Here is a 21539-nt window from a genome sequence, read left to right as displayed (position 1 = left end):
CAGTGCTCTGCACACAGTAAGCGCTCAATAAATACGATTGATTGATTGACTGATTAATTGTATACCACCCAATTTGCTTGTATCCACCCCAGGGCTTAGTACAGTGCCTGGCACATAGCAAGCGCTTAACAGATATCGTAATTATTATTATTTGCACACAGTAAGCGCTCAATCAATACGACAGAATGGATCATGTTTATTGAGTGCTTACTGTGTGCAAAGCACTGTACAACATAACAATAAAGACACAGGCCCTGTCCGCTTATAACAACAAAACAGACATATTTCCTGCTCACAATGAGCTTACAATCTAGGGCGGGGGGACAGGCAGTTCTATAAGCTAGTGATCAAGTTAGCAGGGCCAACTCCTAGGTTCAGGCCCGGAGATCCATCGTTCGATCCTTCAATCAATCAATCAATCGTATTTATTGAGCGCGTACTGTGTGCAGAGCACTGTACTAAGCACTTGGGAAGTACAAGTTGGCAACATATAGAGCCTACCCAACAGTGGGCTCACAGTCTAAAAGTCTTCCCCCCATCCTTCCGAGGAGTTGTGTTCATCAGGAAGGCTCTGGCTTCCATGAACCGCTTTTGGTCAGCAAATAAAGAGAATTATGGTCTTTGTTAAGCACTTACTATGTGCCAAGCACTGTTCTAAACGCTGGGGTAGATCCAAGGTCATCAGGTTGTCCCCCGTGGGGCTCACACTCTTAATCCCCATTTTACAGATGAGGTAACGGAGGCCCAGAGAAGCGAAGTGACTTGTCCAAAGTCACACCACCGACAAGTGGCGGAGCGGGGATTAGAACCCACAACCTCTGACTCCCAAGCCCGGGCTCTTTCCCCTAAGCCACGCTGCTTCTCTATATAAAAATGGTCTTTTACCTTCGATGTCGATATTCTGATCGGGTATTTCCAGTTCGATGACATCCATGGTCGACTCTTTCCAAGACCCACAGAACATACTCGAAAAGTAGCCGGACTACGAAATTCAAGAACAAAGAAAAATTCAGGATTTCCGTCGTCCCCGGCGTCGTTTCCCGTCGAACGCCAACGGAGGCGAGGATAGTCTGGGACGCCATCCCGGTCGACAGTAGAGATTCGTGCTCTCGTGAAAAGACTGAGTGCTAATAATCACCATCATCGATGGTTACGTATTGAGCACTGTACTCGGCACCAGGGTAAACACATTCATTCACTCAATCGTATTTATTGAGCACTTCCTGTGTGCAGAGCACTGGACTAAGCGCTTGGGAAGTACAAATTGGCAACACATAGAGATGGTCCCTACCCAACAACGGGCTCACAGTCTAGAAACACATGATGATCAGGTCTCGGTCTAAGTATGAGAGAGAATGGGCACTGAATCTTCATTTTGTAGATGAGGTAACTGAGGCTCAGAGAAGTGAACGGACCCTCGACTCTACACTCACTCCCTTGGTGAACTCATTCGCTCCCACAGCTTCAACTCTCATCTCTACGCTGTTGACCCCCAGATCTACATCTCTGCCCCTGCTCTCTCTCCCTCCATTCAGGCTCGGGTCTCCTCCTGCCTTCAGGACCTCTCCATCTGGATGTCTGCCCACCATCTCCCACTGTTGGGTAGGGACTGTCTCTATATGTTGCCAACTTGTACTTCCCAAGCGCTTAGTCCAGTGCTCTGCACACAGTAAGCGCTCAATAAATACGATTGATGATGATCTAAAACTCCACATGCCCTAGACTGAGCTCCTTATCTTCCTTCTCAAACCCTGCCCTCTCCCTGACTTTCCCGTCACTGTAGACGGCACTACCATCCTTCCCGTCTCACGAGCCCGCAACCTTGGTGTCATCCTCGACTCCGCTCTCTCGTTCGCCCCACACATCCGATCCGTCACCAAAACCTGCCGGTCTCACCTCCACGACATCGCCAAGATCCGCCCTTTCCTCTCCATCCAAACCGCTACCTTGCTGGTTCAATCGCTCATCCTATCCCGAGTGGATGACTACATCGGCCTCCTCTCTGATCTCCCATCCTCCTGCCTCTCCCCGCTTCAGTCTCTACTTCACTCTGCTGCCCGGATCATCTTTGTGCAGAAACGCTGTGGGCATGTCACTCCCCTCCTCAAAAATCTCCAGTGGCTGGCTGTCAACCTATGCATCAAGCAAAAACTCCTCCCTCTTGGCTTCAAGGCTGTCCATCCATCCCCTGGCCCCCTCCTCCCTCCCCTCCCTTCTGTCCTTGTCCAGCCCAGCCCGCACCCTCCGCTCCTCTGCCGCCGCTCACCTCCTCACCGGGCCTCGTTCTCGCCCGTCCCGCCGTCGACCCCCGGCCCACATCCTCCCCCTGGCCCGGAATGCCCTCCTCCCTCCGCACACCTGCCAAGCTCGCTCTCTTCCCCCCTTCAAATCCCTCCTGAGAGCTCACCTCCTCCAGGAGGCCTTCCCACACTCAACCCCCTTTTTCCTCTCCTCCTCCCCAACCCCCCTGCCCTACCTCCTTCCCTTCCCCACAGCGCCTGTATATATGTTTGTACATATACATTACTCTATTTATTTATTTTACTTATACATATCTGTTCTATTTATTTTATTTTGTTAGTATGTTTGGTTTTGTTCTCTGTCTCCCCCTTTTAGACTGTGAGCCCACTGTTGGGTAGGGACTGTCTCTATATGTTGCCAACTTGGACTTCCCAAGCGCTTAGTCCAGTGCTCTGCACACAGTAAGCGCTCAATAAATACGATTGATGATGATATACTTGTACAGATTTATCACTGTATTTTACTTGTACGTATTTACTATTCTATTTACTTTGTTAATGATGTGCATCTAGCTTTAATTCTATTTGTTCTGACGACTTTGACACCTGTCTACATGTTTTGTTTTGTTGTCTGTCGCCCCTTCTAGACTGTGAGCCTGTTGTTGGGTAGGGATTGTCTCTCTATGTTGCCGACTTGTACTTCCCAAGCGCTTAGTACAGTGCTCTGCACACAGTAAGCGCTCAATACGATTGATTGATATACTTGTACAGATTTATCACTTTATTTTACTTGTACGTATTTACTATTCTATTTACTTTGTTAATGAAGCGCATCTAGCTTTAATTCTATTTGTTCTGACGACTTCGACACCTGTCTACCTGTTTTGTTTTGTTGTCTGTCTCCCCCTTCTAGACTGTGAGCCCGTTGTTAGGTAGCGACCGTCTCTATATGTTGCCGACTTGCACTTCCCAAGCGCTTAGTCCAGTGCTCTGCACACAGTAAGTGCTCAATAAATACGACTGAATGAATGAATGAATGAAGCGACTTGCCCGAGGTCACGCAGCGGACAAGTGGAGGAGCCAGGATTAGAACCCAGGGCCCCTGACGCCCAGAGACAGACAGATACGGCCAGCGAGGACTGCAAAATCAAACACTTACTTGACACAAGTATAGCTTGTGTAAACTCCACTCTTCTCCCAAAGCACAAATCTTAATGTCGCTATTTTCCCCGTTCAGAAACAGGGTCTGATAAATGTAGTTGGCTGTGCTCCTCATTTTCTTCCTGGAACAAAAACCAACCAAAGTTGTGTCTATGGACCAACATCCATCATCACATTTAATAGAGCTTAAGAATCGTTCATCTCAAGTTTGGTCGTCTAGATCGCCACCTGGTCAAGAGAAGCCGTGTGGCCTAGCAGACGGGGCCAAGGCCTGGGCGTCGGAAGGACCTGGGTTCTAATCCTGGCCCTGCCACTTAATAATAATAATAACAATAATAATAATAATAATAATAATGATGGGCATTTGTTCAGCGCTTACTATGTGCAAAGCACTGTTCTAAGCACTGGGGGGGATACAAGGTGATCAGGTTGTCCCACGCAGGGCTCACAGTCTTAATCCCCATTTTACAGATGAGGGAACTGAGGCTCGGAGAAGTGAAATGACTTGCCCAAGGTCACCCAGCAGACATGTGGCGGAGCCGGGATTCGGACCCACGAGCCGGGATTCGGACCCACGACCTCTGACTCCAAAGCCCGGGCTCTTTCCACTGAGCCACGCACTTGTCCGCTGCGTGACCTTGGGCAAGTCACTTCACTTCTCTGGGCCTCAGTGCCCTCACCTGGAAAAGGGGGACGAAGACGGGGAGCCCCATGGACGACAGGGACTGGGCCCAATCTGATTATGTTGCAACTCCTATATGTTGCCCATTTGTACTTCCCAAGCGCTTAGTACAGTGCTCTGCACACAGTAAGCGCTCACTAAATACGACTGACTGAATGAATGAATTACTCCAGCACTGAGTGGTCACTCAAATGCCACTTCAAAAATGTGCTCTGCACACAGTAAGCGCTCACTAAATACGATTGAATGAATGAATGAACTACTCCAGCCTGAGTGGGCACTTAAATTCCACTTCAAAAATAATAATAATAATGATAATAATAAGATTTTGGAAAAGGTCAAATCGATGTCACGGCTTGAATATTTCCCAGCCACGGGCCTTGTCTGCTTGCTTCCCCAAGCACTCGGGCTCAACTTTCACTAGCTGCTTGTGTTGATAACTGGAGAACAGGAGCACAAAGGACTAACAAAAAGTAGAAGGATTCTAAACTAATATTCACCATGAAAATAATAATAATGATGGTATTTCTTAAGTGCTTACTATGTGCCAGGCACTGTACTAAGCGCTGGGGTAGATGCAAGGTAATTAGGTTGTCCCACGGGGGGCTCACAGTCTTCACCCCCATTTTACAGATGAGGGAACCGAGGCCCAGAGAAGTGAAGTGACTTTCCCAAGGTCACACGGCAGACAAGTGGCACAGCCGGGATTAGAATTTTCTCATCGCTGCAGAGGGTACCACTGATCTTCCTGTCTCATACGCCCCTAACTTTGGCGTTCTCCTTGACTCCTCTCTCTCATTCAACCCACATCTTCAGCGCTTAGAACAGTGCTTTGCACATAGTAAGCGCTTAGTAAATACCATCATTATTATTATCTTCAATCGGTCACTAAATCCTGTCGGTCCCAGCTTCATAGCATCGCTAAACTCTGCCCTTTCCTTTCCATTCAAACCACTACCACGTTAGTACAATCACTCATCCTCTCCAACCTGGATTGCCGTATCGGCCACCTCGCTGACCTCCTTGCCTCCCGTCTCTCCCCACTCCAGTCCGTACTTCACTCTGCTGCCCGGATCATTTTTCTCCAAAAATGTTCAGGCCACGTCTCCCTGCTCAAGTACCTCCATTGGTTGCCCATCCACCTCCGCATCGAACAGGTCTCTCCTGGACCTCCTCCAATCTGGCTTCCGCCCCCTCCACTCCACTGAAACGGCCCTTTCAAAAGTCACCAATGACCTCCTTCTTGCCAAATCCAACGGCTCCTACTCTATCCCAATCCTCCTTGACCTCTCAGCTGCCTTAGACAATGTGGCCCACCCCCTTCTCCTCAACACGCTATCCGACCTTGGCTTCACAGACTCCGTCCTCTCCTGGTTCTCCTCTTATCTCTCCGGCCGTTCATTCTCAGTCTCCTTTGCGGGCTCCTCCTCCCCCTCCCATCCCCTTACTGTGGGGGTTCCCCAAGGTTCAGTTCTTGGTCCCCTTCTGTTCTCTATCTACACTCCCTCCCTCGGTGACCTCATTCGCTCCCATGGCTTCAACTATCACCTCTACGCTGATGACCCCCAAATCTACATCTCCGCCCCTGCTCTCTCCCCCTCCCTCCAGGCTCGCGTCTCCTCCTGCCTTCGGGACATCTCCATCTGGATGTCTGCCCGCCACCTAAAATGCACCATGTCCCAGACTGAACTCCTTATCTTCCCTCCCAAACCCCGTCCTCTCCCTGACTTTCCCATCACTGTGGACGGCACTACCATCCTTCCCGTCTCACGAGCCCGCAACCTTGGTGTCATCCTCGACTCCGCTCTTTCATTCACTCCTCACATCCAATCCGTCACCAAAAGCCGCCGGTCTCACCTCCGCAACATCGCCAAGATCCGCCCTTTCCTCTCCATCCAAACCGCTACCACCTTAGCACAATCCCTCATCCTCTCCAGTCTGGATGACTGCATCAGCCTCCTCTCTGACCTCGCAGCCTCCTGTCTCTCCCCGCTTCAGTCCATACTTCACTCTGCTGCCCGGATTATCTTTGGACAGAAACGCTCTGGGCATATCACTCTCCTCCTCAAAAATCTCCAGTGGCTGCCTGCCAACCCACGCATCAAGCAAAAACTCCTCCCTCTCGGCTTCAAGGCTGTCCATCCATCCCCTGGCCCCCTCCTCCCTCACCTCCCTTCTGTCCATCTCCAGCCCAGCCCACACCCTCCGCTCCTCTGCGGCCGCTCACCTCCTCCCTGGGCCTCATTCTCACCCATCCCACCATCGACCCCCGGCCCACGTCCTACCTCTGGCCCGGAATGCCCTCCCTCCTCACCAAACTAGCACACTTCCCCCCTTCAAAGCCCTACTGAAGGCTCACCTCCTCCGGGATCTATTCCCAGACTAATAAGCCCCATTTTTCCTCAGCTCCGTCTCCTACCTGCATCACCTTGACTCTCTCCCTTTCTCTACCCCCCTCTCCCCACCCCATGGCGCTTGCATATATATGTACGTAGCTATAATTCTATTTATTTATATTGATGCCTGTTTACTTGTTTTGTTGTCTGTCTCCCCCATTTCTAGACTGTGAGCCCGGTGTGGGCAGGGACTGTTTCTATTGCTGTACTGCACTTTCCAGGCGCTTAATACAGTGCTCTGCATCATCATCATCACCAATCGTATTTATTGAGCGCTTACTATGTGCAGAGCACTGTACTAAGCGCTTGGGAAGTACAAACTGGCAACAAATAGAGACAGTCCCTACCCAACAGTGGGCTCACAGTAAGTGCTCAATAAATACGCCTGAAAGAACAAAAGCTCGTCCCCATCAGCTTTAAAGCTCTCCATCTCCTCACCCCCGCACCTCACTACTCTCCCACTACAGCCCAGCCCGCACACTTTGCTCCTCCAATGCCGAACACACTGTGAGTTGCTCTCGTTTATCCTTCATTCAATCGCATTTATTGAGCGTTTACTGTGTGCAGAGCACTGGACTGAGCACTTGGGAAGTCCAAGTTGGCAACATCTAGAGACGGTCCCTACCCACCAACGGGGTCACGGTCTAGAAGGGGGAGACAGACGACAAAACAAAACAGGTTGTGTCCTGCCTCTGGCCCGGAACGCCCTCCCTCCTCAACATCCACCAGAAAATGACTCTTCCCCTCCTCCAAAGCCTTACTGAAGGCCCGTCTCCTCCAGGAGGCCCTCCCAGACTAAGCCCCCCGTTTCCTCCTCTCCCCCTCCCTTCTGCGTCGCCCTGCCTCGCTCCCTTTATTCATCCCCCCTCCCAGCCCCACACCACTTATGTCCGTATCTCTCATTGATTTATTTCTATTCACGTCCCGCCTCCCCCCTCTAGACTGTCAGCTCGTTGTGGGCAGGGAATGTGCCTGCTTATTGTTCTATTGTCTGCATACAGTAAGCGCTCAATAAATACGACTGAATGAGTGACTTGAACCCTTGTAATAATAATAATGGCATTTGTTAAGCGCTTACTATGTGCACTGCTCTAAGCGCTGGGGAGGATACAACGTCATCAGGTTGTCCCACGTGGGGCTCCCAGTCTTAATAATAATAATAATGGCATTTATTAAGCACTTACTATGTGCAAAGCACTGTTCTAAGCGCTGGGGAGGTTACAAGGTGATCAGGTTGTCCCACAGGGGGCTCGCAATCTTACTCCCCATTTTACAGATGAGGGAACTGAGGCCCAGAGAAGTGAAATGACTTGCCCAAAGTCACCCAGCTGACAGTTGGCGGAGCCGGGATTCGAACCCATGACCTCTGACTCCAAAGCCCGGGCTCTTTTCCACTGAGCCACGCTGCTTCTCCGTGGCTTCATCCCCATTTGGCAGATGAGGTCACTGAGGCCCAGAGAAGTGAAGTGACTTGCCCAAAGTCACCCAGCTCACAAGCGGCGGAGCTGGGATTTGAACCCACAGCCTCCTCCTCCCCAGCCCGTGCTCTTTCCACTGAGCCGCACTGCTTTAACTCCTCGTCCTTCTAACTCCTAGGCCCGTGCTCTACCCACCATACCAGTGTGACCTGGGCCCAGGAGTCAGAGGTCCTGGGTTCAAATTCCGGCTCACCACTTGTCTGTCTTGTGACCTCGAGGGAGTCTGCGAGTTTTTAGACTGTGAGCCCACTGTTGGGTAGGGACTGTCTCTATATGTTGCCAATTTGTACTTCCCAAGCACTTAGTACAGTGCTCTGCACATAGTAAGCGCTCAATAAATACGATTGATGATGATGAGTCACTTCACTTCTCCGGGCCTCAGTTCCCTCATCTGTAAAATGGGGAGGGGGACTCTGAGCCCCACCTGGGACAGGGCCTTTGTCCAATCCGATTAGACAAACCCAGAGCTTAGAACAGCGCTTGGAACCTGGTAAGCGCTTCAGCGAGTGCCATAATAATAACAATAATTGCAGGTTTTCAGGGCGGACACCCACAAGAGCAAGCGGTGGTTGTGCTTGCGTGGATGCTGAGCCGGTGGCATTTCACGAGCTTCGAGTAATAGTAACGATGGTATTTCATCAATCGTATTTATTGAGCGCTTACTGTGTGCAGAGCACTGTACTAATCACTTATTTGTTATTTGTATTTGTTAAACGCTTTGAGCAGGAGAGGGAGTGGCAAGGTGAGGCTTGGTTTCGGCCTGTGGTCACTTTCAACCTGCGGCGTCCATCGATGGCAGCGCATTATGGGATGGACACTCCCCATCCCTAATAATAATAATGGCATTTATTAAGCGCTTACTATGTGCAAAGCACCGTTCTAAGCGCTGGGGAGGTTACAAGGTGATCAGGTTGCCCCAGGGGGGGCTCACAGTTTTAACCCCCATTTTACAGACGAGGTAACTGAGGCACAGAGAAGTGAAGTGACTTGCCCGAAGTCACACAAATGACAACTGGCGGAGTTGGGATTTGAACCCATGACCTCTGACTCCAAAGCCCGGGCTCTTACTACTGAGCCACGCTGCTCAGAGACAGAGACGAGAGGCGATCATTCCTTCATCATCATCAATCGTATTTATTGAGCGCTTACTATGTGCAGAGCACTGTACTAAGCGCTTGGGAAGTACAAGCTGGCAACATCTAGAGACAGTCCCTACCCAACAGTGGGCTCACATTCTAAAAGGGGGAGACAGAGAACAAAACCAAACATACTAACAAAATAAAATAAATAGAATAGATATGTACAAATAAAACAAATAAATAAATAGAGTAAAAAATATGTACAAACATATATTCCTTCATTCAGTTGTATTGATTGAGCGCTGACTGTGTGCAGAGCGCTGGACTTTTAGACTGTGAGCCCACTGTGGGGTAGGGACTGTCTCTAGATGTTGCCAACTTGTACTTCCCAAGCGCTTAGTACAGTGCTCTGCACACAGTATGCGCTTAATAAATACAATTGACGATGATGATGATGACTAAGCCCTTGGGAAGTCCAAGTGGGCAACATCTAGAGACGGTCCCTACCCCACAGTGGGCTCACAGTCTAGAAGGGGGAGACAGACAACCAAGACAGTCATTCCTTCATTCATTCAATCGTACTGATTGAGCGCTTCCTGGGTGCAGAGCACTGTACTAAACGCTTGGGAAGTCCAAGTCGGCAGCAGATAGAGACGGTCCCTACCCAGCAACGAGCTCACGATCTAGAAGGGGGAGACGGACAACCACGGACAATCTGGGGAGGGGCCCCAAATCCTCTCAAACACGGGGTTTCGGATCCCATATCAGGTGTTCGTTCATTCACAGAGGTCGTAGGTTCTAATCCCGGCTCCGCCACTTTCATTCATTCAATCGTATTTATTGAGCGCTTACTGTGTGCAGAGCACTGGCCTAAGGGCACTTAGCTGTGGGACTTTGGGCAAGTCACTTCACTTCTCTGGGCCTCAGTGACCTCATCTGCCAAGTGGGGATGAAGACTCACATGGGACAGCCTGATGACGTTGAATTTCCCCCAGTGCTTAGAACAGTGTTTACAGTCTAGAGCAGGGGGAGACAGACGTGAATAGAAAGAAAGAAATGAGAGATGTGGACCTAAGTGGTGTGGGGCTGGGGTGGGGGGGATGAAGAAAGGGAACGAGTCGGGGAGATGCAGAAAACAATCAATCGTATTTATTGAGCGCTTACTGTGTGCAGAGCACTGTACTAAGCGCTTGGGAAGTACAAGTTGGCAACATATAGAGACAGTCCCTACCCAACAGTGGGCTCACAGTGGGGTGGGAGAAGAGAAAAAGTGGGGCTTAGTCTGGGAAGGCCTCTTGGAGGAGGTGGGCCTTCAGTAGGGCTCTGAAGGGGGGAAGAGTCACCGTCTGTGGGATGTGAGGAGGGAGGGCACAGGGAGAAGCAGCGCGGCTCAGTGGAAAGAGCCCGGGCTTTGGAGTCAGGGGTCACGGGTTCGAATCCCGGCTCCGCCGCTTGTCAGCTGTGTGACTTTGGGCAAGTCACTTAATTTCTCTGGGCCTCAGTTCCCTCATCTGTAAAATGGGGATGAAGACTGTGAGCCCCCCATGGGACAACCTGATCTCCTTGTAACCTCCCCAGCGCTTAGAACAGTGCTTTGCACATAGTAAGCGCTTAATAAATGCCATTATTATTACTATTTATTGCTGCCCGGTCCTCTCCCGAGTGATTAGTCCAGTGCTCTGCACAAAGTGGTGGATCTGGAGGATGGGATGGGGGTGTGAGAGGAGGGAAAGGGGTGGGAGGAGTGGGAGGGGAAGAGGGTGAGGAGGGGTTGGGGGGTGCGAGGGGGTGGGGGGAAGGATGGGAGGGAGTGGGAGGGGGGAGGGGAGGGGATGAGAGCTGGGGGGGGCGGAAGGGGGAAGGGAGAGGGCTGGGGGAGAGGAGAAGGGAGGACAATCAATCAATCAATCAATCGTATTTATTGAGCGCTTACTATGTGCAGAGCACTGTACTAAGCGCTTGGGAAGTACAAATTGGCATCACATCAGGACAGAGGAGAGGGGGCTGTGAGGGGAGGAGGGGAGGGAGTGCGAGACCTGCATCCGCCAAGCTAGCTCTCTTCCTCCCTTCAAGGCCCTACTGAGAGCTCACCTCCTCCAGGAGGCCTTCCCACACTCAGCCCCTTCCTTCCTCTCCCCCTCGTCCCCCTCTCCATCCCCCCATCTTACCTCCTTCCCTTCCCCACAGCACCTGTATATATGTATAGATGTTTGTACATATTTATTACTCTATTTATTTTACTTGTACATATCTATTCCATTTATTTTATTTTGTTAGTATGTTTGGTTTTGTTCTCTGTCTCCCCCTTTTAGACTGTGAGCCCACTGTTGGGTAGGGACCGTCTCTATATGTTGCCAACTTGGACTTCCCAAGCGCTTAGTACAGTGCTCTGCACACAGTAAACGCTCAATAAATACGATTGAATGAATGAATACATACAATTGAAGGGATGAATGAATGGGGGGGGAAGGGGGAAGAGAGGAGGGGAGGGGGCTGTGAGGGGATGGGGGAGGGATTGTGAGGGGATGAGAGGGGTAATAATAATTGTAATAATAATGATGGTATTTGTTAAGCACTTACTATGTGCAAAGAGCACTGTTCTAAGCGCTTGGGGGATACAAAGTAATCAGGTTGTCCGGGGGGGGGGGGGGGGGGGGGGGGCTCACAGTCTTCATCCCCATTTTACAGGTGAGGGAACCGAGGCCCAGAAAATAATAATAATAACAATGACAGCATTTGTTAAGCGCTTACTATGTGCCAAGCACCGTTCTAAGCACTGGGGGGGAGGGGGGGATACAAGATGATAAGGTTGTCCCCCGTGGAGCTCCCAGTCTTCATCCCCATTTTACAGAGGAGGTCCCTGAGGCCCAGAAAATAATAATAATAATGATGGTATTTGTTAAGCGCTCACTACGTGCCGAGCACTGTTCTAAGCGCTGGAGGGGAATACAAGGTGATGAGGTTGTCCCCCGTGGGGCTCAGTCTTCATCCCCATTTTGCAGATGAGGTCTCTGAGGCCCAGAGAATAATAATGATGGCATCTGTTAATTGCTTACTACGTGCAAAGCCCTGTTCTAAGCGCTTGGGGAATACAAAGTAACCAGGTTGTCCCCCGAGGGGGCACAGTCTTCATCCCCATTTTACAGATGAGGGAACCGAGGCCCAGAAAATAATGATAATAATGATGGCATTTGTTAGGTGCTTACTATGCGCCAAGCACTATTCTAAGCGCTGGGGGCGGGGGGCGCAAGGTGATGAGGTTGTCCCCCGTGGGGCTCCCAGTCTCCATCCCCATTTTACAGATGAGGGAACCGAGACCCAGAAAATAATAATAATAATAATAATAATAATAATAATAATAATAATAATAGCATTTGTTAAGTGCTTACTATGTGCCAAGCACCGTTCTAAGCGCTGGAGGGGGAATACAAGGTGATGAGGTTGTCCCCCGTGGGGCTCCCAGTCTTCATCCCCATTTTACAGACGAGGGAACCGAGGCCCAGAAAATAATAACAACAATAACGGTATCTGTTAGGCGCTTACTATGTGCCAAGCATCGTTCTAAGCGCTGGGGGGGAATGCAAGGTGATCAGGTTGTCCCCCGTGGGGCTCCCAGTCTTCATCCCCATTTTACAGATGAGGGAACCGAGACCCAGGAAATAATAATAATAATAATGATGGCATTTGTTAAGCGCTTACTATGTGCCAAGCACCGTTCTAAGCGCTGGGGGGGAATACAAGGTGATGAGGTTGTCCCCCGTGGGGCTCCCAGTCTGTACTCCCATTTTACAGATGAGGGAACCGAGGCCCAGAAAATAACAACAACAATGACGGTATCTGTCAGGCACTTACTACGTGCCAAGCACTATTCTAAGCGCTGGGGGGGTGGGGGGGGACGCAAGGTGATGAGGTTGTCCCCCGTGGGGCTCCCAGTCTCCATCCCCATTTTGCAGACGAGGTTACTGAGGCCCGGAGGAGCGAAGTGCCTCGCCCCCGGTGAGCCGGCTGACGAGTGGCTCCCCCGGGAAGCAGCGTGGCTCAGTGGAAAGAGCCCGGGCTTGGGAGTCGGAGGTCATGGGTTCTAATCCCGACTCCGCCGACTGTCAGCTGGGTGACTTTGGGCAAGTGAGTCCCCGCCGTCCGGTCTATGCCGAGACCCCCGGGGCTATTGGCTGAGGGACCGGAGGAGGTTGGGGGGCGGTGGGAGGAAGGAGGGAGGGCGAGGGGGTTCAGCCTGATGCGGGTGGGCACAGCTGGCACGGTGGAAGCAGCGTGGCTCAGCGGAAGGAGCCCGGGCTTTGGAGCCAGAGGTCGTGGGTTCAAATCCCGGCTCCTCCACTTGTCAATCAATCGTATTTCTTGAGCGCTTACCGTGTGCAGAGCACTGGGCTAAGCGCTTGGGAAGTCCAAGTTGGCCACGTAGAGAGACGGTCCCTACCCGACAGCGGGCTCACAGTCTAAAAGAGGCAGCGGGGGGACTTTGGGCAAGTCGCTTCTCTGGGCCTCAGTTCCCTCGTCTGGAAAATGGGGATTAAATCTGTGAGCCCCACGTGGGACAGCCTGATTACCCTGCATCGACCCCAGCGCTTAGAACACTGCTTTGCACATGGTAAACGCTTAATAAATGCCATCGTTATTATTATTATTAAGTCACTTCACTTCTCTGGGCCTCGGTTCCCTCATCTGTCAAATGGGGATGAAGACTGTGAGCCCCCCCGTGGGACAACCTGATCGCCTTGTAACCTCCCCGGCGCTTAGAACAGTGCTTGGCGCATAGTAAGCGCTTAACAAATGCCATCATCAAGTCACTTCACTTCCCCGGGCCTCGGTTCCCTCATCTGTCAAATGGGGATGAAGACTGTGAGCCCCCTGAGGGACAACCTGATCGCCTTGTATCCCCCCAGCGCTTAGAACAGTGCTTTGCACATGGTAAGCGCTTAACAAATACCATCATCATCATCAAGTCACTTCACTTCCCCGGGCCTCGGTTCCCTCATCTGTCAAATGGGGATGAAGACTGTGAGCCCCCCGTGGGACAACCTGATCGCCTTGTAACCTCCCCGGCGCTTAGAACAGTGCTTGGCGCATAGTAAGCGCTTAACAAATGCCATCATCAAGTCACTTCACTTCCCCGGGCCTCAGTTACCCCATCTGTCAAATGGGGATGAAGACTGTGAGCCCCCCCGTGGGACAACCTGATCGCCTTGTAACCTCCCCGGCGCTTAGAACGGCGCTTGGCGCGTAGTAAGCGCTTAGTAAATATTTTATTATTATTGTTAAGGGTCGGGGGCGGGATTCGAACCCACGCCCGGGTGTGTGTGTGTGTGAGGCGCCCCCTCCCCTCCCCTCCCCCCCGGGGCCCCGTCACCTGCAGGGGCTGTGGAGGAGCCGGCGGCGCCGCCTCACGTCAGGCCTCCCGCTCCTCCCTCCTCCTCCTTCCTCGTCGTCGTCGTCTTCGTCCTCCTCCTCCTCGCCGTCGCCGTCCCCGTCCCCGTCTCCGTGGGGGTCCCGGGCCCCGCGCCCACCGGCCCATTTCCGCTTGCGGCCGGCGCAGCAGGGGCAGGGGGGGCCGGGGGGGCCCCCGCCGCCGGAGGCGGTGGAGGAGGGGGCCGACGGGGCCGCCGAGGGGCCGGGGCCCAGCAACCGGCTGCCCAGCCCGCCCATCGACGCCGGGCGCCTCACCGAGCCCACCCGCGCATGCGCCCCGCCTCAGGGACCCTGCCTACCGTTGCCCTCAACCGCCCCTCCGACCCGCGCATGCGCCGCGACGACGGTCGAGCCCCGCCTCCCACCGCCTTCAACCGCCCCTCCGACCCGCGCATGCGCCGCTGCGACGGACGAGCCCCGCCCCCTGCCGACTTCAACCGCCCCTCCGACCCGCGCATGCGCCGCGCAAGCGGCAGCCCAGCCCGCCCATCGACGCCTACCGCCTCACCGAGCCCACCCGCGCATGCGCCCCGCCTCAGGGACCCTGCCTACCGTTGCCCTCAACCGCCCCTCCGACCCGCGCATGCGCCGCGACGACGGGCGAGCCCCGCCCAACGCAGCCCTCAACCGCCCCTCCGACCGCGCATGCGCCGCTGCGACGGACGAGCCCCGCCCCCCGCCGACTTCAACCGCCCCTCCGACCCTCGCATGCGCCGCGACGACGGTCGAGCCCCGCCTCCCGCCTCCCTCAACCGCCCCTCCGACCCGCGCATGCGCCGCTGCGACGGACGAGCCCCGCCCCCCGCCGACTTCAACCGCCCCTCCGACCCGCGCATGCGCCCCGCCGCCGGACACCGCCCCGCCCTGTCACCCTCAACCGCCCCTCCGACCCGCGCATGCGCCGCGCAAGCGGCAGCCCAGCCCGCCCATCGACGCCGGACGCCTCACCGAGCCCACCCGCGCACGCGCCGAGCCTCAGGGAGCCCCGCCCCCCGCAGCCCTCAACCGCCTCTCCGACCCGCGCACGCGCCGCGCCGACGGGCGAGCCCCGCCCAACGCAGCCCTCAACCGCCTCTCCGACCGCGCATGCGCCGCGCCGACGGCGAGCCCCGCCCCCCCGCCGACTTCAACCGCCCCTCCGACCCGCGCATGCGCCGCGACGACGGTCGAGCCCCGCCTCCCACCGCCTTCAACCGCCCCTCCGACCCGCGCATGCGCCGCTGCGACGGACGAGCCCCGCCCCCTGCCGACTTCAACCGCCCCTCCGACCCGCGCATGCGCCCCGCCGCCGGACACCGCCCCGCCCTGTCACCCTCAACCGCCCCTCCGACCCGCGCATGCGCCGCGCAAGCGGCAGCCCAGCCCGCCCATCGACGCCGGACGCCTCACCGAGCCCACCCGCGCACGCGCCGAGCCTCAGGGAGCCCCGCCCCCCCGCAGCCCTCAACCGCTTTTCCGACCGCGCATGCGCCGCGCCAACGGGCGAGCCCCGCCCAACGCAGCCCTCAACCGCCTCTCCGACCGCGCATGCGCCGCGCCGACGGGCGAGCCCCGCCCCCCGCCGACTTCAACCGCCCCTCCGACCCGCGCATGCGCCGCGACGACGGTCGAGCCCCGCCTCCCACCGCCTTCAACCGCCCCTCCGACCCGCGCATGCGCCGCTGCGACGGACGAGCCCCGCCCCCTGCCGACTTCAACCGCCCCTCCGACCCGCGCATGCGCCGCGCAAGCGGCAGCCCAGCCCGCCCATCGACGCCTACCGCCTCACCGAGCCCACCCGCGCATGCGCCCCGCCTCAGGGACCCTGCCTACCGTTGCCCTCAACCGCCCCTCCGACCCGCGCATGCGCCGTGCCGACGGACGAGCCCCGCCCCCCCGCCGACTTCAACCGCCCCTCCGACCCGCGCATGCGCCGCGCCAACGGGCGAGCCCCGCCCAACGCAGCCCTCAACCGCCTCTCCGACCGCGCATGCACCCTGCCGACGTACGGGCCCCGCCCCCTGCCGACTTCAACCGCCCCTCCGACCCGCGCATGCGCCGCGCAAGCGGCAGCCCAGCCCGCCCATCGACGCCGGCCGCCTCACCGAGCCCACCCGCGCATGCGCCCCGCCTCTGGGAGCCCTGCCTCCCGTCGCCCTCAACCGCCCCCCCGACCCGCGCATGCGCCGTGCCGACGGCCGAGCCCCGCCTCCCGCCGCCCTCAACTGCCTCTCCGACCGCGCATGCGCCCTGCCGACGTACGAGCCCCGGCCCCCGCCGACTTCAACCGCCCCTCCGACCAGCGCCTGCGCCCCGCCGCCAGACACCGCCCTGCCTCTTGTCACCCTCAACCGCCCGTCCGACCCGCGCATGCGCCGCCCCGACGGACGCAGGCCCCACCATGCGCCTCAGGGAGCCCCGCCCAACACCGCCCTCAACCGCCCCTCCGCTGTGCGCATGCGCCACTGCGTCCGCCACGCCTCCCGTGGGGTGGGGTCTTCCAGGCGGACCTGCGCCTCATGGAATCGGCCCCGTGGCCTCCCTCAGCTACCCCGCGCATGCGCCACCGCGCTTCAGGGCGCCCCGCCCATAGCCTCCCGCAACAGCCCCGCCACTCTGCGCATGCGCCACTCCGCCCGCTCCCCGCCCCCCCCCCGGGGCCGCGCGTCACTGCGCCTCAGGGAGCCCCGCCCATGGCCACCTTCAACGCCCCCACCGCTCTGCGCATGCGCCACTCCGCCTACCCCACTCCTCAGCACCACGCATGCGCCTCCGCGCCTAAAGGAGCCCCGCCCACGGTCCTCTGCAATGGCCCCACCACTGCGCATGCGCCACTCCGCCCGCTTCCCGCCCTCGGGGTAGCGTGCCACCGCCCCTCCGCACCACGCATGCGCCACCGCGCTTCAGGGAGCCCCGCCCTTGGCCTCCAGCAGCGGCCCCACCGTCCTGCGCATGCGCCACTCCGCCAGCTCCCCAACGCCCCTTCGTACCACGCATGCGCCACCGCGCCTCAGGGAGCCCCGCCCACGTGCTCCTGCAACGGCCCTGCAACTCTGCGCATGCGCCACTCCTCCAACATTGTTATCTTCCATGTATCTCAGCGCCCGTTCCCCCTTCTAGGCTTCATAATAATAATAATACTTAATAATAATGATGGTATTTGTTAATAATAATAATGATGGTATTTGTTAAGCGCTTACTATGTGCAAAGCACTGTTCTAAGCACTGGGGAGGACACACGGTGATCAGGTTGTCCTACGTGGGGCTCACAGTCTTCAGCCCCATTTTACAGATGAGGGAACTGAGGCCCAGAGAAGTGAAGTGACTTGCCCAAAGTCACACAGCTGACAAGTGGCAGAGCCGGGATTTGAACCCACGACCTCTGACTCCAAAGCCCGGGCTCTTTCCACTGAGCCACAAAGCAGTTACTATATGCAAAGCACTGTTTTAAGCGCTTGGGGGATACACAAAGTAATCAGGTTGTCCCACGTGGGGCTCACAGTCTTCATTCATTCATTCAATCGTATTTATTGAGCGCTTACTGTGTGCAGAGCACTGTACTAAGCGCTTGGTAAGGACAAGTCGGCAACACATAGAGACGGTCCCTACCCAACAGCGGGCTCACAGTCGAGAAGGGGGAGACAGACAACAAACCAAAACATAATAACAAAATAAAATAAATAGAATAAATACGTACAAGTAAAATATAAATAGAGTAATAAATATGTACAAACATATATACAGGATACATATATACAGGCTTAATCCCCATTTTACAGATGAGGGAACTGAGGCCCAGAGAAGCAGCGTGGCTCAGTGGAAAAGAGCCCGGGCTTTGGAGTCAAAGGTCATGGGTTCAAATCCCAGCTCCGCCAATTATCAGCTGTGTAACTTTGGGCAAGTCACTTCACTTCTCTGGGCCTCAGTTACCTCATCCGTAAAATGGGGATGAAGACTGGGAGCCCCCCGCGGGACAACCTGATCACCTTGTGACCTCCCCAGCGCTTAGAACAGTGCTTTGCACATAGTAAGCGCTTAATAATCTTAATAATCTTAATCTTTTAGACTGTGAGCCCACTGTTGGGTAGGGACCGTCTCTATATGTTGCCAACCTGTACTTCCCAAGCGCTTAGTACAGTGCTCTGCACACAGTAAGGGCTCAATAAATACGATTGATTGATTGATTGATTAATAAATTCCATCATCATCATCATCATCATCATTAAGTGGCTTTCCCAAGGTCACACAGCTGACAAGTGGCAGAGCTGGGATTCGAACCCATGACCTCTGACTCCCAAGCCCATGCTCGTTCCACAGAACCACGCTACTTCTCTGCTGAGCCCGTTGTTGGGTAGGGACTGTCTCTATATGTTGCCAACTTGTACTTCCCAAGCGCTTAGTACAGTGCTCTGCACACAGTAAGCGCCCAATAAATACGATTCAGTGAATGAATGCTTGGCACATAGTAAGCACTTAACAAATACCATTATTATTAGGCCGTCTTTCCCAGCTGTGGCGTTTAATAAACAATTACGAGACTTCCGAAAATTTCCCCCTTTTTAGGGTTAGGAGAGAGATGGCTGGAAAACTCAAAGATAGGTGATTGTATCGCCGCTTGGAGAAAAATGCAGTGAGCTGTAAAGTCACATTTTATTAAATTGAAAACTTGAAATTTGCGGATTTCAGAAAATCAAATTATATGTACGTAGACGGCCATAATCAAAGCACAGATCTGGTAGTAATAAACTAGATACGGTGTTTCTTGCATTCCAAGGTACATTTGGAAGAAAATCAGTACAAATCATTCAAGCGGGAAAGACTTAATTTTCAGCTGTAAGGCCGCTTGCAGAAAAATGCAGTGAGCAGTATTGAAAACTTGAAATTTGAAGATTTCAGAAAATCAAATTATAGGTACGTAGACGGCTATAATCAAAGCACAGATCCGGTAGTAATAAAATAGATGGGGTGTTTCTTGCATTCCAAGGTACATTTGGAAGGAAATTAGTACAAATCATTCAAGCGGGAAAGACTTAATTTTCAGCTGTATCGCCGCTTGGAGAAAAATGCAGGGAGCTGTAAAGTCACCTTTTATTAAATTGAAAACTTGAAATTTGCAGATTTCAGAAAATCAAGTTATAGGTACATAGACGGCGATAATGAAAGCACAGATCCGGTAGTGATAAAATTGATACAGTGTTTCTTGCATTCCAGGGTACATTTGGAAGGAAATTAGTACAAATCATTCAAGCGGGAAAGACTTAATTTTCAGCTGTATCACCTCTTGGAGAAAAATGCAGTGAGCTGTAAAGTCACATTTTATTAAATTGAAAACTCGAAATTTGCGGATTTCAGAAAATCAAATTATAGGTACATAGACGGCGATAATGAAAGCACAGATCCGGTAGTGATAAAATTGATACAGTGTTTCTTGCATTCCAAGGTACATTTGGAAGGAAATTAGTACAAATCATTCAAGTGGGAAAGACTTAATTTTCAGCTGTATCCCCGCTTGGAGAAAAATGCAGGGAGCTGTAAAGTCACATTTTATTAAATTGAAAACTCGAAATTTGCGGATTTCAGAAAATCAAATTATAGGTACGTAGATGGCTATAATCAAAGCACAGATCCGGTAGTAATAAAATTGATACGGTGTTTCTTGCATTCCAAGGTACATTTGGAAGGAAATTAGTACAAATCATTCAAGTGGGAAAGACTTAATTTTCAGCTGTATCGCCGCTTGGAGAAAAATGCAGGGAGCTGTGAAGTCACATTTTATTAAATTGAAAACTCGAAATTTGCAGATTTCAGAAAATCAAATTATACGTACGTAGACGGCTATAATCAAAGCACAGATCCGGTAGTAATAAACTAGATACGGTGTTTCTTGCGTTCCAAGGTACATTTGGAAGAAAATTAGTACAAATCACGCAAGCAGGAAAGACTTAATTTTCAGCTGTATCGCCGCTTGGAGAAAAATGCAGTGAGCAGTAAAGTCACATTTTATTAAATTGAAAACTCGAAATTTGCGGATTTCAGAAAATCAAATTATAGGTACGTAGAAGGCTATAATGAAAGCACAGATCCGGTAGTAATAAAACAGATACGGTGTTTCTTGCATTCCAAGGTACATTTGGAAGAAAATTAGTACAAATCATGCAAGCGGGAATTTTCAGCTGTATCGCCGCTTGGAGAAAAATGCAGTGAGCAGTAAAGTCACATTTTATTAAATTGAAAACTCGAAATTTGCGGATTTCAGAAAATCAAATTATAGGTACGTAGACGGCTATAATCAAAGCACAGATCCGGCAGTAATAAAATAGATACGGTGTTTCTTGCGTTCCAAGGTACATTTGGAAGAAAATTAGTACAAATCATTCAAGCGCTTAGAACAGTGCTTTGCACATAGTAAGCGCTTAACAAATGCCATTATTATTAGTATTATTATTATCATTATTATTCAAGCGGGAAAGACTTCATTTTCAGCACAAGGAGACCCCAGACGAAGCAGAAAAAATGCAAGGAGAACCCAGACGAAGCAGAAAAAATGCCAGCGCTGTCTTGCCATCAGGAGAACTGTTTTAGACGGTCATATTTATTGAGCGCTCGCTGCGTGCACTGTACTGAGTGCTTGGGAGAGGACAACATCCTGTCTGTCTTAATTTCTACCTTCCGCTCTAGCCTGAAAACTCATTATGAGAAGGAAATGGGCCTGAGAATTTGTTGTATTAGCCTCTCCCAAGCGGCAGGGAAGCCCAGTGGGCGTGGGAGTCAGAGGTTGTGGGTTCGAATCCCGGCCGTGTGACCTTGGGCCAGTCACTTCACTTCTCTGGGCCTCGGTTCCCTCATCTGTCAAATAGGGATGAAAACTGTGAGCCCCACACGGGACAACCTGATTAGCTTTTATCCCCCCCGTCAGCGCTTAGAACAGTACTTGGCACATAGTAAGCGCTTAACAAGCATCATCATCATCATCGTAAGCGCTTAGTACAGTGCTCTGCACACAGTAAACACTTAACAAACATCAACACAAGCGCTTAGTACAGTGCTCTGCACACAGTAAACACTTAACAAACCTCATCACAAGCGTTTAGTACAGT

At 53.1% G+C, this 21539-nt stretch overlaps 2 protein-coding genes across 5 annotated transcripts in view; one reads left to right on the top strand and one right to left on the bottom strand.

Moving 5' to 3' along the window:
- The window catches only part of GMCL1 (germ cell-less 1, spermatogenesis associated), a 78347-nt gene extending 63611 nt beyond the window's left edge, over positions 1-14736 (bottom strand). The window contains exons 1-3 of one of the 4 annotated variants that reach the window (XR_005451097.1): positions 14405-14735; positions 3400-3523; positions 886-982 (exon numbers count right to left, since the gene is read on the bottom strand). Coding sequence is in view for 3 of the 4 variants with exons in the window: in XM_038747140.1 (XP_038603068.1) it covers positions 886-982; positions 3400-3523; positions 14405-14700 (517 nt within the window). In the remaining variant the exon portion in view is untranslated. Of the gene's footprint in view, positions 1-885; positions 983-3399; positions 3524-14404 lie in introns of all 4 variants that reach the window. The other 3 variants (XM_038747140.1, XM_038747141.1, XM_038747139.1) reach the window with 3 other exon arrangements.
- Positions 14734-17304, top strand: LOC119928287 (extensin-like). Its single transcript, XM_038746422.1, has one exon. The coding sequence runs from the start codon at positions 14734-14736 to the stop codon at positions 17302-17304; it is 2571 nt and encodes an 856-aa protein (XP_038602350.1).
- The last annotated feature ends 4235 nt before the right edge of the window (positions 17305-21539 follow it).

The sequence above is a fragment of the Tachyglossus aculeatus genome, chromosome 5 (genome assembly GCF_015852505.1).
Source record: "Tachyglossus aculeatus isolate mTacAcu1 chromosome 5, mTacAcu1.pri, whole genome shotgun sequence".
NCBI lineage: Eukaryota > Metazoa > Chordata > Mammalia > Monotremata > Tachyglossidae > Tachyglossus > Tachyglossus aculeatus.
This window is presented reverse-complemented; position numbering and strand designations above follow the sequence as displayed.

Excerpts from the sequence above, each read along its gene's own strand:
- LOC119928287 (XM_038746422.1), top strand. The coding sequence starts at position 14,734 with ATGCGCCCCGCCTCAGGGACCCTGCCTACCGTTGCCCTCAACCGCCCC.